The sequence below is a fragment of the Equus quagga genome, chromosome 4 (assembly GCF_021613505.1).
Source record: "Equus quagga isolate Etosha38 chromosome 4, UCLA_HA_Equagga_1.0, whole genome shotgun sequence".
Classification (NCBI taxonomy): domain Eukaryota; kingdom Metazoa; phylum Chordata; class Mammalia; order Perissodactyla; family Equidae; genus Equus; species Equus quagga.
In genome coordinates this window covers 41,804,641-41,818,279 of record NC_060270.1, presented here as the reverse complement: position 1 = coordinate 41,818,279, position 13,639 = coordinate 41,804,641, and the positions used below count along the sequence as shown (strand labels likewise).

Below are 13,639 nucleotides of genomic sequence, written 5' to 3'. Positions count from 1 at the left end.
GTCAGAGAGAAGCAATAGAAAGAGAAGATAAGTAAAGAAGGAACAACTTATGTAAAACTGCAGTCCGTGAAGAAGAAAAACAAAACAATCAAATGGAACCAATATTTGAAACTATAATTCTCCAAAATTGTCCAAAAATAACTGAAGACCTGAATCTACGCACTGAAAAGGTATACCAGGTATCTGGAAAAATTAACCCAGAACAACCAATTCTGGGGTATATCTTTTAAAAGGTATGAGACTTCAACAAAAAAAGAAAAAAGTCCTCAAGCTTCCCAGGCAAAGAAATCGAGTAATTTACAAAAGCAAAAGAATTAGAATGGAGGTGTCAGCCCATTGGTGTAGTGGTTAAGTTCACAAGTTCCATTTCACCAGCCCGGGGTTCAGAGGTTCAGATCCCAGGCATGGACTTATACACCGATCATCAAGCCATGATGTGGCAGGGTCCTACATACAAAATAGAGGAAGATTGTCACAGATGTTAGCTCAGGGACAATCTTCCTCAAGCAAAAAGAGGAAGTCTGGCAACAGATGTCAGCTTAGAGTCAATCTTCCTCACCAAAAAAAAGGAATTAGAATGGCATCTACAATATGCAAAACAAGGCAATAATGGAGCAGCACTTTTCAAAAACTTAAAGAATGAATCAAGGATTTTGTGTCCAGCCAACTCTCCCTGGATCAAGTGTTAAGGCAATGGAAAGACATCCTCAAACATACAAGACCTTAAGAATTCAGTACTCATAAGTCCTTCTTGAGGAATCTATTAGAGCTTCATTCAACCAAGAATTGACTGGAAAATTTTCAGCAAAAGGGCTGATGGTAAGTATTTTCATATGTATAGTTGTAGATCAAAGACTAAAAAAAAGGTGGAAGTGAGGGTAAAAGATTAATGTTGCACAATGGAAACAATGTAATGAAAAAGGGAAGAAGAAAGTAAAATAAGCTCATTGATTCTGCAATAGGCAAAGGCTAGGATACTATTAAAAACCGACAAACCAGATAGTAAAACATTAAATAGCCAAACAGTGTAGTAAAGTCATGTAAAAATGTATAAACAATAGAGGACTGAGAATGGACTAAAAGAGATGTTTGGATGTGACACTTTTCTAAGTATACCTTTTTGTATAGTTCTGACTTTTAGAACTATCTTAACATTTCAGACTTAGAAAAAGAATCAAAGCCAAAAGGACTGGGGAGGACCCAAAATAAAATACGAACAGAAACAAACAAACCAAACTGTATGAAAAAAATGAATAACATAACCCCCTAAAGGGGGAAGGAAGAAAAAAACTATTCACATATTCACGTAGCCTCAAAGTATCTCCCCCATGATACTAACTAAACACGAAAAGAAAAATGTAACTTTACAAAGGAAAACCCTAGCAGGCAGCATCTTTGTAACCTAAGTAACTTTGTAAAACAGTATATTGTAGTGCTATGCTAAAGACAAAAAGAACAATACATAAATATTATCCTCTGATGAGTAGGTTTGTTTTTCATAAGGATATAGATTATCAATCCCCAAACTATTTTATGTGTACTAAGAGTGTGTGTGTGTGTTTTGTGAAAAACAAAAGCCCAGGTTTCTTACTATCAAAGAAAGGAGTTAAACATTAAGAAAAGATGGAAAGCTAGAATGAAGACTGATATGTTGTACTGAAATTGGAAGTATCAGTCTAAACTCAGTTTTCAATATATGCACATAAACATAAATATGCGTATACATAATACATCTTACTAGCTCTGTCATGAGAGGATCCAGAAACAATAACATCCCAGTACCAAAGAGCACAGCTAGACCTCAGATTTTGGTTTCTAAATACCATTCTCCAACAAAAGAAACCTGGCTCCTTGAAGAAATAGCTGGCATGGGGAAAGTACAAGAAAATCCTAGAATATTTTGTATTGTTAGAAAGTAAGGAAGTAGGCAAAAAATTATGGGGACCTGTCAAAAGGACACAAGCACCAACTTGAAGGGACTCATACTGGTCAAATGTGAGACAATTTAAACACCAAAACAAATAATGATAGTAAGAGATTATACCCCTAGAATAAAATAAGAATCCATAATCCAGTGATATAAATGAATAACTGAATAAATAAATAAATGGGAGAAAAGGGAAAGTTCTTCCTTAAAGTAAAATTCCAACTACTAAATGTAGAATGATTAAAACAGAAAAATCACCATTTGGCAAACACCACACTAATGATCACTACAGGGGAGAGTCATCAATGGATGGTAAAATCACAGAGCAAAAATATGATGAGAAATAAAATATTCACATAGTCTCAAAATATCTCCTCAACATGATACTTATTAAGCACAAGAAGAAAAATAGTAAGTTTACAAAGGAGAACTCTGGTAGGCACTACTTTACTCAGTGATCAAAGTTAACAGTACTAGTGCTCCCATATATTTACATCATCTCCTTCCTGACATGTTGCCCTGGTAAGGAAACAACACAGCTTCCATGGTATTCTTGCCCAAAAAATACATAATCTGAATTTAATCATGAGAAAATATCAAAAAGAAACAAATTGGGACACTCTACAAAGCAACTCTTCAAAAACTGCAAGATTGTAAAAAGCAAAGACAAATTAAACTTGTCCAGCTTAAAGGAGACATAACAACTACATGCAAAACTTCACCCTGGATTGGATTCTGGAACCATAAAATGTGTATCAGGAGACAACTGGTGAAATGTAAATAATCTGTAAATTAGGTTACAGTATTGTTATCCGTGTTAATTTCCTCATTTTGATAACTGTACTGTAGTTATGTAAAATATTAACATTTGGGGAATCTGGGTGAGGTGCATGCAGGAATTTTTTGAGCTATTTTTAGAACTGGTTTGTAAGTTAAAAGTTAGTCAAATTAAAAAGTTAATAAAGTAAAATAAAACTTGCCCAAAGTCACAAGCAAGTGTCAGATGGGGATAGTCTTGTTTCCGAGCCCGTGCCACTAGGTTCCACCGCACCCTAGGACAACTGAACTGTATTAAGGACTATCTCAGGTACCAGGAACTGTTCCAAACGTTTCATGCACACTAACTTGAAGGGATTATCAGTATCATCATCATCTTCTTCATGAGGCATAGAGAAGTGAGGAAATATTTCCAACATCATACATCTAGGAAGTCGTAAGACTACAATTTGAACACTAGTCTGAACCCAAAGTCCATTCATGTTCTTAACCAATATCCTATAAAACAGATGCTAGAAGAGGACAATAAGAAATCAAGAAATCCTTAAAAATGAAAGATACGATTGTCAAAAAAATTCAATATATGGTTAGAATTCAAGAATACCTCTCAGAAATTAAAATAAAGAAATAAAGGAATGATAAAAGAGAGAAGAGATAAGCAATATAAAGAACCAATCCAGCTAGTCTAAGATAAGGCTAATAGGATTACCAGAAAAAGAGACAGAAAAAATATAGAGAAGAATATTATCAAGAAATAGTATCAAAGAAAATTCCCGAGAGCTCAAGAGAAACAAGAGTATGCAAACTGAAAGGATCTGCTAGTGCTGACCAGGACAAATGAAAAAAGACCCAGATATCTAAACACATCCATCACTGTGAAATTTCAGATACCAAGGGTAAAAAGGAGAACTTAAAAACTTTCAGGGGAAAAAAAAAGCCTAAAATCAAAGTAGGTCACCCACAAAAGAATAAGAATCACCATAAGACTTCTCTTCAGCAATTAGAAGACAAAAAACAAAACAAAACAAAAAAACCCACACACACAATGGAGTACAGTCTTTAACATTCTTAGGAAAAATCATTTTCAACCTGGAACTGAATTGTCAAATACGAAGACACAATACAGACATTTTTAGACATACAAGGGCTCAGAAAAATGTATTTCCCATTACTCTCTCACTTTATTTGAAATAGAGCTGTTGTAATATACATTTATATTTATTCTTTATTCCTGCAAGTAATGTGAAGATGTAGTCCAACAAAACAAGATGAAAAAAAGAAAATATGTACATTTAGAAAAAAGTAGTCCAACCAGAGAGCAATGATGAGAAGTCCAAAATTGACAGCTGTGCAGCAAACCCAGAAAGCAATCAGCTGAAAGGGAGCAAGAGGATAGAGAAATCTAGGCTAAAAAGGGAATTCCACACAATACTGAGTGTGGTTGAGAGTTTGGAGGAGAAAATGAGGATATGATAATGATACATTATGTAAGGAAAAGAAGAAAAGCCATTAAAAATTCTAGGAAATACACAATGAAGTCATGATCCAAATATGAAACTAGTCCAAATTAGAAAAGGAAATCAGTAGTTTCATGAAGATAAATGAAATGTATTGTAAGCAATAAATAGAAAGATTAAGAAGCTGGTAGATGGTTTTTGAAAAAGGCATAAGATTCTTCTCCCCAGATTTTTAAAAGTGTGAGAAACTCACAGAAAAGCAAAAAGCTATTTCAAAGCTATAATCCACACATGAAACAAACTAAAATGGACATGGTTTTGAGCAATTGGTGGCACTCAAGAAAGGGTTATCCATTTGAACATCTCTTGAGTAGCATGGGATCATGACACTGGAAACATCAAGAAGGAAACAGCTCTGCAGTGAACAGTATTCCCCTACTCATAATAATGCAAAAGTTGAATGTCAATTTTCAACAGTTGGAATCAAACTGCAAAAAGAGCATGGAAAACTTAATTTGATTATGGAATAAACAAAAATGTCACCAACCATGACAGTGTCAAAATAAAACTATAGCTAAGCCAAGATAGGAGGGAGAAAGGAGAAAGGAGAAGAAAAGGTAGAGGATGACTGAGGAAGGGAGAACAGGTGATTACTGCTTTTCATTAGAAGTCCTTTGTTCCGTGGTCATTATTTTGAATTAAAATATCTCTAAGTTTTAAGGAGGAAGCTGTTACCAGCGGCAAATGCTACAAAGAGGTCAAGTGAGAAAGAGCTAGATTTGGCCTTTAAGATCACAGGTGACCTTGGAAAGCTTTTTAGTGAATGTCGGGATGGAAACCAGAGTGCGGTGGGCTGAGGAATGAATGGGAAATGAAGAGCCTAAGAGGACAACTACACGGGCAGAACTCTAAGGACAGGAGGGAGGAAGAGACAGGTTGCTAACAAGGTGGATTAAAAGGAAAAGGAAGCTTGCTGTTGCTATTTTTATTTATACAGAAAAAACTTGAGCATGTTTTTAATTTGACCCAGGAGAAGTGATGACAGGTGATGAAATCTGGAGTGGAGGGTGAGGAATCAGCCTTGGAGAGAAGAAGGGATATCTACTCTTCCGAAATAAGAAACGAGGTAGGGGTGGATTCAGAGAGGGAGACAGACGGCTGGTGAGATCCAGCTAACAGCAGGATTCTGGAGCGCTTCTGGCTCCTAATGAATAGTATTTCGACCATTCTCAGTTCACTGCAAGTCCCTTTGGAAAACGATCAGATGCGAGAATTTTGAAAACATGAAAATTAGCTGAGATTAGAGTTGCTGATCATGCCATCCAAACCTGGGTGATCAATGTTAAAATGTATGTGCCAAAATCAGTACTTTAAATTTTGGGATAACATCAATTGCATTCTCCACATTATGAATTAAGATTATTACATTTAGCATCATAATTCTAGAACTACTTTTTTTTTACCTGTATTCTGTCTCTCTTTCAAACTAATCTAATTAATATGGAAGGTTATTTGGCTACTAAACACTACAAATAGAAACCTATGTTTTATGATAAATTTTAGAAATATACTTTGAGTAACTAGTTCTTTTTCAAATAGAAATGCAAATTAGCAGATAAATTGGTTGACTTTATTTTAAACTGTGAATGCCTTAGGAAAATTTATCCATGCTTTTTTGGGGTCTTTTTTATTTCTGTTAATGACCTTCCATCCTAAAATGTTTCTTCCTCTGGGCATTATGCTGCTGAAACAGTGTTGTGTCACTCCCTGCCAGGCTCGCCCTAAGTAACCTGAAGCCTGCAGACGGATTTTAATAAAATGAAGACATTTTTTTCCTCCAAAGATTTTATTTTAAATTAAGATATAACTAAAGCCATAATTTTGAGATTGCAAAAATAGGCAACCTCATTAAAAATAAAACAACAGCCAAGGATATTTTGAAGCAGACTGACCGGGTTAAAAAGTCCTGGGAATAAAACTAAATCTGTGGTGACCACAGACACACGTGGGTCATTGCTAAGGCAGCCCCAGATTAGGAACATCAGAATGTCAGGGAGAGTTGGTAGTGAGCTAAAAGGGAGGCAGTTTCCATTGTGTGTCCTGGATTACTGGAACATGATACAGCCAGACTCTAGTGTAACAGCGCTCAACCCAGACCGAGGGTTGTTTACAATACCCAAGGCAATTTGAAACTTCGCGATTTCAACAATGGCATCAACTGACTGAAATGTTTTTGAGTAATGTAATCACAGCGATTTATCACTTCACACGAATGTGTTTCTCGCCTATAAACAGGCTACCACTGACTCCTTCTAACTCACACATAACTGAAGTAATGAATTTGCCGTCTTAATATCGCTCTCTATTAAAAAGGACAAAGCAGGTTTTCAGAGTTGAAATAAAACTTTACTTCCATCATCTCATCAACCACTTTGTTTTATTAGCCTGCAATCACTGCCATTCTGCCTAGTCCTGGTTCTCGGTGAGCCGTACTCATTGTCCTACCCTTGTCTTTAGCAGCCTTTTCTAATCACTGCCTGTTTATGAACCCTTTGTGCAGCCTCTGACACATCTTTCAGGCTAACATTCCTGTGCTTTCCTTCTGTGTTGGTTTGCCCCTCTCTAGGTCATGTTCACTCTCTGTTTATTACTCTGATCTACTCTTTGATCCACACTCTTCTTATTTTGACCATTTCTACCTTCTTGAGATCCAGATTTCACTTCTCAGATTAGCCTTCTTCTACACTAGCCTAATGAAATTGCTCTGTACTTTCATATATTAACTGCTTACCTTGCTTCTCTGTAAAAAACCTGTCCCTCTTTAAGAATTACCACTAACATTGCTTTCATTCAAATCTTTGCTTCTAACCTCTTAGAAACATGCTCTTATTACCCCCAAACTTTTCATTTTCCATTAGGTTCTACTTTCTTAACACCTACTTGCTGCTTCTTTTCTGTCTTTCCCCTAGTTCTTGGCTACTTAAATTGTTCCCTATGACAGGCTGTCCTTCTCCAACTTTTCCACTTAAAAATCTGATTATTGAGGAATTGACCTAAATTTGACTTCCTTTTCCTTGTATTTTCTAATTTATGTATTCACCGTCTCACTGAGGGAGCTGAAATTAAGTATAATTACTAATTTTGTCATCTAAAAAGTTCAGAGCACACGCACACACAAATGTACAAGAAAAGAAAAAACCTAAATAAATGCTGATTCTGTTTCTTATCTAGTTTAAGTCTTAGAATCCAGTGACCCTGCTCAAACTGAATTCTCTTTATGCATAAACTGGAAGCATGCATCACTGTCTAGAAACTCACAAATTAATATTAGCAGGAAGAAAGGTAGGAAGTATATGCATAATCATGCATACATATTAAAATTACACATTGCCCAAGAGTTTTCCCTCATAAAAGTAAACAACTCTTCTTTAAAGGGCGATCCTAGATGTGTATGGCACACAGGTGGGTATGTCCCCAAGTTAATGACTTACTAGGGGCTTTATACAGATAAAAATCAAAACGTTAGAACCCAGGCTTGATTTCTCAAAGTGACTAAACATTCCACAGGAATAAATGAAGAGGAAAGCTAGCACTGAGTTTTGGCTTTGAGAGTGATCATCCCAACATACCTGAATGGTAAAGCGGGCAATGGAAGACCCCGTACCAAACCATTACGGCAGGGAGCTATACACACAGGCAATGAGAGTGCGAGGTGGGAAAAAGGGAAACAATGGAAAAATAAAAGCAGAAGATGCCTTTCTTAACCACTGAGGACATGTGCCAAGATCTGAGAGACATCATTAACTCACCTCTCTACACCTGAGGGCAAAACAAACCCAAACAAAGGGAATGCCAGGGGAGCAACATATTGTATCTTCCCCCAAATCCAAGAGAAAACAATTCACCATCGAAATACTTCTGACGGACAATCACAAAGTGACCTTATCAGTCTTCCAGATCAAAACAAAACAGACCTACACCTAGTTTTTAAATAAAAACTTTAAGTTGGAGGAGTTATAGTGGCATAACAGAAGAAATACCTTTGTAAGTCATCTTTCTACCACACTATCTTATCGCAGATACTCATGCAGAGAATAAATAGTCAAATCAATTATGACCCACAAGACGGCTTTTCATTCAGTGGCATTTGGCCTCAAATTGTTTCTCAAGTCTTTCTTCTCCCAAAAAAGAAATTATATAACTTTAGATAGAAAACAATCTAGAAGAAAAAGAAGTACTGTACCCTCTCTTTCTGGCCAAAATTCAATTTTCTATCTGTTCTTAGGTAATAATAGCTTTAAAATTGTCCTTTCCACTAGCTATTCTACGTGGAGGTGAAAGCTTTAAATCTTAGAAATAATTATCAATTCACACTAAACGGGCTAAAAAAAATCAGAGTATGATTCTTATGAATGAAGACTAAGGCTCAATACTCCAACGTCATTTTATTCTCATTACAAAAAGATACTTGTGTTTTCCCTAGCAGTGGCAGAATATACATGAAGAGTTAGAGGTGAGAAAGAAAAAGCATAAGATTCATACAGATTACCTTGAACTGATGGAAACCGTAATAGCTGGAAGAGAATATTTATAAGAATATTTCTTCTAAACAATTTTGACACTGAACTCAGTTTGGTACGTCATGTTTCAAATACCTGTTCTCCCTCAGGATCACAGATTCGTACACCAGCACAGACAACTTACATTTTTTTTTTTTTTTTTTTAAAGATTTTATTTTTTCCTTTTTCTCCCCAAAGCCCCCCGGTACATAGCTGTGTATTCTTCGTTGTGGGTTCTTCTAGTTGTGGCATGTGGGACGCTGCCTCAGCGTGGTCTGATGAGCAGTGCCATGTCCCCGCCCAGGATTCGAACTAACGAAACACTGGGCCGCCTGCAGCGGAGCGAGCGAACTTAACCACTCAGCCACGGGGCCAGCCCCCAGACAACTTACATTTGCCTTCAACAACTGGTAAGCTATGGAATGCCACACAGCTAAGTATAGGAAGCTGAGACCCCCATTCTATGAAAAGTGATGCTTTCTTTTAAAGTAGGAACATTATGCTTTTGGTCAAATAAACTAATACTTGGTTTGTTCACTAAGCCATCTTGATTATTCCAGGTACAATTGGTCATACCTGGAGAGACAACTCGAAAATGGGCAGAGCCCTAAAATGTTCTCCCACTAAATGCCTAATTTTCTTTTCTTCCCTTACCTGATAATGAGCCTGGGCTTGCTGCGCTGAGTTCAAGGTGACATTACAGAGTTTGCAGTACAGGGGCTTACAGAGCTCCTCCAGGGCAGAGTCTTGCTCCCCTCCCTTAGGTAACTCTTCTTCCCCTGCCAGAGGCAAGGAAGCCTCCTGCCCAAAAGGCTTCTGCAGCGGGAGCTGCAAGGTTCCTGTAGACCTGGCGGCCACTGACATAGGAGGAGAGGATGAGGACCGCTTAGGTGGAGGGAGCCCGGCGTGTTGCAAGAGGATCATTGGGTAGGAAAGCCTTGGGCATGATCCAATGGGCGATGAGAAGTCGGGTCTTCAAATCTGAATCAACAGCAAAAAAATACTCAAAAATGTAACCTCAGCAATACAACATGCAAATGACCACACCATCTGACCCCTTCCTCTACTTCCCCAAACCATCTTTGGGACTTCTTTCTTTTTGCCTCATCTAGCTGACTTCCCCTGTCTGTTAATCCACATTGACACAATGCTCTTCCACTGAGACTGGCATTATAGATTTGGCTTTACTTTGCTTGGCGCAGCTCCAACTGCGGTCCCTCTGGCCCATGAACATTAATAGCCCTGTATCCATGGCTAATTAAATCTAAAAGTCACATGGCTGAAATGGACATCAAAGGTCACCTAGTCCAGACCCCTTCCCTCAGGCACACTTACATTTAAACACTCTTGATGATAATCATGCCTAGATAAAAACACCACCGGCTAAGAACCTTACAAATGTTTCCTTTCCATCCAAACTAGTCTTTCCATCCAACTAGTATCAAAAAGAGTGAAATAAAGAGTATCCTTCTCACAATCTTTAAAACACTTCTAGAGCTAGCTAAAATATCAAGGAACTCTAGGAAGAACTCAGAGTTACAATGTGACAAAATAAGTGTACCTTCTGATCATCTAGTAATAATTAAATAGTTGAGCCAATGATTCTTCACGGCAGAGGTTGCAAACAGACAGCCTGTAGGCCATGTAGTCACAGATGTGGTCTGTTTGGAATATATAGTGTTTAATTTTATTTTGCTTTCACTTTTTAAATTGAATTAGTCATCAACATTCATGGCTTCTCTTGATAAAAGGATGATCTGGCAATACTTGGCCGGCGGTCCAACACAGGCAATAATAAGCTGGTTAGTGCTGAGACACTGGCCCGCTTAGCCAGGCCTGCCTTCTCCAGGCCACCTCAGTCCGCACTCAGCCCGCTGCCTGTTTTCATGTTACCTGCCTGCTCCCTGCAGGCCCTTCAGTTTAGGACTCCACCTCATATAACCTTAGACTATCTTCATGAGTCCCTATAAAATCAAAATATTTTCTCTCCCTTAGAGGTAAATTACCTGCACAAAATAATGTATCAAGTAAACGTCCAATGGGTAATGGATCACACTACCAAAAGCCCCAATATAACCCCAGTTCCTCAGTCGTTAGGCTATTTCCTTTCCCCTTTTAATTAAATAACTGACGATCTCTATTCTGTTTCCCTCAGAAAAGACCCAGTTACGTTCCCATCCTTCTTCAGTTTTATCCATCATTTCTCCTGCCTCCCACTCAGATGGCATCTTCTAACCCCATCTCAAAATGAGCCACCGTACAGGCTTTGAGTTCCCATCATTTTAATTAACCCAAATTAAAATCCTTATTTCAAGATTCACTATTTCTTCTACTTTCTCAGTACTATTAAAACCTCTTTTCTTGGTCAATAGGATATGGCTATTTTAAACTGCTGAAATTTTCCATCTGCAATAGAAATGTATACATTTCATGACAACATATTTACTAAAATTAACCAAGTAAATTTTGCAAAAGTAATAATCTCTTTTATCACATTTAATAAGTACACATATTGGAAACTGCAATCAAGTGACTTTTCTACTAAATTCACGGTCTGGGGGCAGCAGAGGATATCAGTGCAATGAGGAAAAAAATGTAGTTAAGCACAAAGTACATAAATTATTAGTCATAGTACTAAACAATACTTCTCATTAATCACAATATTTAGAAAAACAATAATATTATTTTATTCTTAAGCAGAAGTATGCTGTCCATATCTCTGGGAAGATAAAGAAAAGCAATACAGATTTAGAACATTTAAAAAGTCAAGTTCTCTATAATCGTATTATTTCTCTCAATTAAATCAAGCAAAGACATTCAGAAAGCAAAGATGGATACGGACATTTTAAAAAGTAAAACTAAGGAGACAAAGACCACTTTTTTAAAAAGTTTAAGTATCTAATTATAATAATTGATAATATTAAAAGCCTACACATTTCACCTGTACAGAGACATACTGATACCAAATTGCCACAAACAAGCTGCCAATTCAGAAGAGAAATGGTAGATGAGGGTGTCAAGACATCTGGATAAAGGAAATCAGCAATATAACCAGAAAATCAAATGCTACCAATTGCCGAGACATGTCTGGACTTGTTTTATGAAAGCTCACTCCCACTTGAGGAAATTCCGGTATGTGTCTCCCCCAGTGTTGCCTACAGGTTTCCATCAAAATAAAGGCCCTTCTCAAAGCACAGAGGTACAAGAAGACCCCCTTCCACAGGTGATAAAATCCCCTGAATTAAGGAAAAAAATTTCGCCAAGTACAGACTTAACCATTATCACATTTTATCTTTGTAATTTTTAAAGAATAGCCAGATATTCCAAAATTATTTCTTGTAATATTTAACAAGCAAAATGATGTCAACTCCCAAAAAGGATCTGTGCATGACAATTACACCAGCTTTTACTATGCTTACAAACAAATGTGCATAAAATATAAATCTGAAAGAAATAAAACCAAGCCTTCAGGGAAAGCATGAATGGTGGAATATAGAGAGACCCTATGCATATGCGACTCAGATCCGTTCAACTACTGCATCAGATTAAATGAAACTAACTTGTTGGCTGATGTAAATAAAATAATCCTCAGATCTTAAAAACCATTCAATTTGATCCTTGAAGTGGCATAAATGAAAGATTTACGGTGGTTAATGTCCTGGTTTGGAAGGGCTTGAGGGGACAATAAAGGAAATCAAAGCTTCACAGTGTACCCTGTTTAAAGAAAACGAATGACCATAGCATAGTTTTCATGATTGCTCTGGGGCCTACTCTTCACATACTGTATTGAAGACAATCACTTTCCCATTTGGAGAAATCTACAGACGAAAGAGAACAGTATAAAGGAACAGGTTACTGGCACCTCAGCAAACTAGGGAAGTCCGTAATCGGAATTCTAGAAACGAGGGAAAGACGGTAAGTATTACTCAGAGGTCATCAGAACGCAGCAAGAAGCAATAAGAGAGGGAAAAATAGGAAAATTATCAGCTGAGGCAACGGTGTATCATATAATGAAGACTCAAAAGAACGCAGGAACCTGGAGGAGAAGAGGCCTTGGTGAATTGGCGAATGTTTTCCAGTCTCAGCTGTGACGGTTCCTAATTCCTAGGGAACCGTCTACATGTTTGAATCAAAGCTACATACACTTCAGCATCGCCCACATATACCTTACATTCCTAAAACGCGCATGCATCCACACGAGCGCACCCACACACGCACCTCAATCCCGTAGGGATGCCATCACGAAAGATGGAATCCCCGGTCTCCCACGGGGCGGGGGCCAGCGCCAGGGCCAAGGCAGCTGCACGCCTAGAGGATCCAAACGGTACACGTGAAAGGCTTAAAAACAAACAGATAAATAAAAGCCGCGCAAGTCCGTCCCGTGGAGGGCAGGTGGAAAGACCGCATCAGAGAGGAACCGCTAGTCCCCGCCGCTCCCGGGCTCGTCCTGAAGCCCAGAGGCGCCCGATCGCCCGCACTTACCGGAACCCCGGGACGCGCGGGGACTCTGGGCGCCGCGTCCGCCCGGGCCGCCCGCCGCCGGCTGCCCTGCGCGCCCGGCTCGCCCGGCTCCGCTCCGCCTCCCTCGGCGCAACTTTCTCGGCTGGCCCCCGCCGAGCCCGCCCGGCAGCCGAAGGTTGACTGTCAAAAGTCAGTCCAACCGGACCCACAGGGAAACAGCTGCAGGAAGTGACTGCGGAACCGGGAGGCGGCGGAGGAGGAGACTGGAGGCGCCGGCCCGGCGTCGCTACTGCGCATGTGCCTGGCGGAGCTCGCCCCGCGGCGGCGGCGGCGTGCCTCCAGCATCCCGCGCGGGAGGGGTGCGCGCCCGGCAGGTGCGAGCGCTGCGAGCGCAGAGGCGCTGGGCGGAGATGGGGAACAAAAGCCAGAGTCAGAAGGAGGATGCTCCAGCGGCAATC

General features: G+C 39.1%; 1 protein-coding gene across 2 annotated transcripts in view; it reads right to left on the bottom strand.

Moving 5' to 3' along the window:
- ZMAT3 (zinc finger matrin-type 3) overlaps positions 1–13,399 on the bottom strand; it is a 31,747-nt gene extending 18,348 nt beyond the window's left edge. The window contains exons 1-3 of one of the 2 annotated variants that reach the window (XM_046659224.1): positions 13,203–13,399; positions 12,939–13,028; positions 9,375–9,701 (exon numbers count right to left, since the gene is read on the bottom strand). In XM_046659224.1, coding sequence (XP_046515180.1) covers positions 9,375–9,644 — 270 coding nt within the window. In that variant the 5' untranslated portion in view covers positions 9,645–9,701; positions 12,939–13,028; positions 13,203–13,399. The remainder of the gene's footprint in view (positions 1–9,374; positions 9,702–12,938; positions 13,029–13,202) is intronic. The other variant, XM_046659223.1, reaches the window with a different exon arrangement.
- Between the last annotated feature and the right edge of the window lie 240 nt (positions 13,400–13,639).